At 50.8% G+C, this 3,082-nt stretch overlaps 1 protein-coding gene across 5 annotated transcripts; it reads right to left on the reverse strand.

Moving 5' to 3' along the window:
* Positions 1–457: 457 nt before the first annotated feature.
* Positions 458–2,829, reverse strand: xrcc2 (X-ray repair complementing 2). 5 transcript variants are annotated; one of them, XM_088363205.1, is made up of 6 exons: positions 2,710–2,829; positions 2,370–2,451; positions 2,046–2,081; positions 1,838–1,987; positions 1,415–1,688; positions 458–1,317 (listed from the first exon to the last, which is right to left on the reverse strand). In XM_088363205.1, exons 1-6 carry the CDS (start codon positions 2,728–2,730, stop codon positions 1,053–1,055), a joined length of 828 nt encoding a protein of 275 aa, XP_088219331.1. In that variant the 5' UTR covers positions 2,731–2,829; the 3' UTR covers positions 458–1,052. The 5 variants fall into 5 exon arrangements, with proteins under 5 accessions (XP_088219331.1, XP_088219334.1, XP_088219329.1 ...); XM_088363208.1 differs by lacking the exon at positions 2,046–2,081 and adding an exon at positions 2,082–2,200 and having other exon boundaries at positions 1,838–1,995; positions 2,710–2,724; XM_088363203.1 differs by having other exon boundaries at positions 1,838–2,081; positions 2,710–2,821.
* Positions 2,830–3,082: the final 253 nt, after the last annotated feature.

Raw genomic sequence — 3,082 nt, forward strand, 5'->3', positions numbered from 1 at the left:
TCCCCTCTTTTGAAGTTAAGCCATTGAGTAATAAATCGCATTCCGCCAACTCTTTCTACACTGACAGGAGGCGTTTGTTTTCACAGCGGAGCGTCACTGCGCCCACCAGTGGACAAAATTCGCCACAACAGCTCCTTGCGTCCAAACATAGCAGGGAACTTGTCCTTGAGATTCCAATCTCGGACTTGCTACACATCTGAGATGTTAAACTCCCTGTTTCCTTGCCCTAATTTGCAGACTTCTCCGCCAAATCAGATGCATATATTATATATATTATAATTAATAATTTTTCTATAAAATTGGAATAAATACACCTTTGCATGACATTGAACCGTAGCAATCATGCTCCTTGGGGCCACTTCAGCATTGCACCGCCCCACTTAATGGAAGATGCAGAGGCGGGAAGCAACACGAGCGTGTTTTTTCTAGTTCGACATCGTTAAATAAGGACCTCAGGTATGACAAAGTCAGTTTTTATTATTCCACATTCAGTATTTCTATGTGAGGGTCGCCGCAAGCTCTCAGGCTGGGAATGCTGCCCTCACCGACAGTGCCCTAAAATTGTGGCAGGGTTTTTGTAAAAACAGTTTGCATTTGTCAGAAAGTTAGCTTCTGAATTGCTTAATTTGTAGTTTGTTATGAGATGATCATGGTCAGGGATGTCATTTTGTGAGCCAATCAGAATGCAGTATTCAATGAGACCATATCAGAATGCCACACGCTCTTGTGCAAGCATCTCAGCAGCTTCCAAGCCATGGATTCACCAATATATTCTGTGGAGCTTTGTGCATTTTTAGTTTAGAAAATAGGACCATCTTAACAGTGTGGGAAAAGCATACACGGCATTTCCCCAAATAGTAGATTAGATTCCGTTTTCTCGACCTTTCCGTGCATGGGAACACTTTACAAACACCCGCCGTTCAACACGCACGCCGTTGAAGATCGAATCAAATGAGACGTGCTGGTGAGGTAAACATCAGGAGTTCAGCCGAAACTTTGAGAGTGACGGACGGATTTGACAATCTGGACCGACAGCGGCCAGAGGAGGAGCGTCAGACAAATTCCAGGCCGCCATCCCCGACGCGGAAGGAGCAGCTCTTGTGAGCTTTGCTCCCGGACGACGAGGACGTGCAATGCACGCTGAACACGTGACCTCTGGGGCCGCCTCCCGCCGGAGCAACTTCCTGTCTGGAGCACAACATGCGGTGAGTGACCAGCCGTTGCCAAGGGCGACACAGGTGGGAGAATGAAGAGGAGGTGTGGCTACAGCGCCTCTTGTTGGAGTGGCAGGAAGCAAACACGCTGATCCGGTAATCCCTGGCCAATGGATGGCAGGTGAGAATGAGGACAAGAAAATGCTTTGACAAGATGCAAGAAAAACAAATGACAGCCGCTTGAAGAAAGGCCGGCCTACCTGAGCAAAGCGCCCAAGAGCTGTGAACATTTGCTCAGCTTCTCCTCCTGCTTGGACACGCTGGCTCCGCCCTCACCGTGGTCCGGCCAATAGAACGCCGAGGCGCTGTCCAGAAGGATGAACGCCAGGCCGGGCCGAGACGCCAAGCGGGCCTCCAGCGCGTGCAGGGTGGCCAGCAGCTGCCGCGAAGAGTTGCAATGCGCCACCAGCAGCCGGGACAGGCATTCGCGCACGCGTGCCTCCGCGGGCTGCCGTGGTCGACTCGACAACCCCGCTTGGAGAGAGGGATGCGGTCGCGGGAGAAGGATGGGGATTAGTAGTAAGAAAGAGAAGGAGTTAATGGGGGGGAGGAGAAACACACATGTTCACACAAAGTCCTGCAAGCACACCAGCATTCTGCTCGATGGCGGTTGGGCAGCGTACCACCGCCCAGCCTGGCGTCCAGGATGCCGACGAGCCTCAACAAGTCCAGACTGTAGTCGGTGTCGACGAAAAGCACCTCCAGCTGCAGGCCGCCGGCATCGGTGGGGAGGACGGCACGGCACAGGAAGTGGTAGAGCAGCTCCGTCTTACCTGTGTGCCTGCCAGCGTTAGGAGAGAATGTCTCAGACAAGGGGCGGCCTCGACTCACCCGTCCCCTCCGTCCCGTACAGCTCCACCACCGCACCTGACACAAAAATGGCCACACGAACAGTCAGCAAACGAGCGGAGTGCTTCTGCCATCCGGAGCGCCGGACGTCCATGTCACTCTGTCCTCGCCGGCCCATGCAGGTGCACTGAAAAGGTCTTCCCCCAGTTTTAAACATCACGTGACTTTGTTCGGACTTTTAAGATGTTTTCACACGATTTTTTACTGACGTTTTTTATTAACAAAATAATGTATGCTGTGTCATATTGAATCTCTTTGTACTGGATAGCATGTCGTAAAGTGTGGTACAATGTGTGGTTGACTGACCGGGTCCTGGTCCTGCGTGTGGCGGGAAGAGGCGAGGTTCGATGTCATGAACACTTCGGCGGCCATCAAGACGAGCGAAGAGCTGAACACACGGGGGACAGCTCACGTTATCGGCGCCATCGACACGGGGGAACCAAATCGAGCACAACACCGGGCAACGCCAGTAGCGCTACTAGACGACTTTACGGTGACGGTGTGCGCCTTGGTTGCAATGCAACCATTGCTAACGGAGTCAATTCGAACAAAAAGAAACAACATTGACAACCATTGCTAACAAAGTGAATTCAAACGAAAAGAAACAAAATTGTCAAACAGACTGCTGAACATTTCGCCATCTCACCTGCGCGCCACTTTCAGTCATACTTACGTCCAGCTTTTCTTCTTCGATGGTGCTTCTTGGCGGTTGGCAAACCAGCTTCACAGCGCATTACCGCCACCTACTGGACCGAATAGGAACACAGAAAAACGCAGAGAAAAGAAGCGAAATGCATCACACATAATGTTGCTACCTATCCCGGATTTTCATGATCTGTCCCGGGAAAAAAAAAATAAAATCCGGGACAATGATTTTTGTACATATTGAGCAAAATGTGTATTTCAGTTTAATTGGTAGGGTGACCAGACGTCCTCTTTTCCCCGGACAATTTCAAACCGCTGGAAAGTTGTTCAGAGCACCTTTCAGTGGTCTGGAGGACAAAGTGTGCCAATGCAAG

Source organism: Syngnathus floridae, chromosome 20, assembly GCF_059516105.1.
Source record: "Syngnathus floridae isolate MCC-2025c chromosome 20, RoL_Sflo_1.0, whole genome shotgun sequence".
Taxonomy (NCBI): domain Eukaryota; kingdom Metazoa; phylum Chordata; class Actinopteri; order Syngnathiformes; family Syngnathidae; genus Syngnathus; species Syngnathus floridae.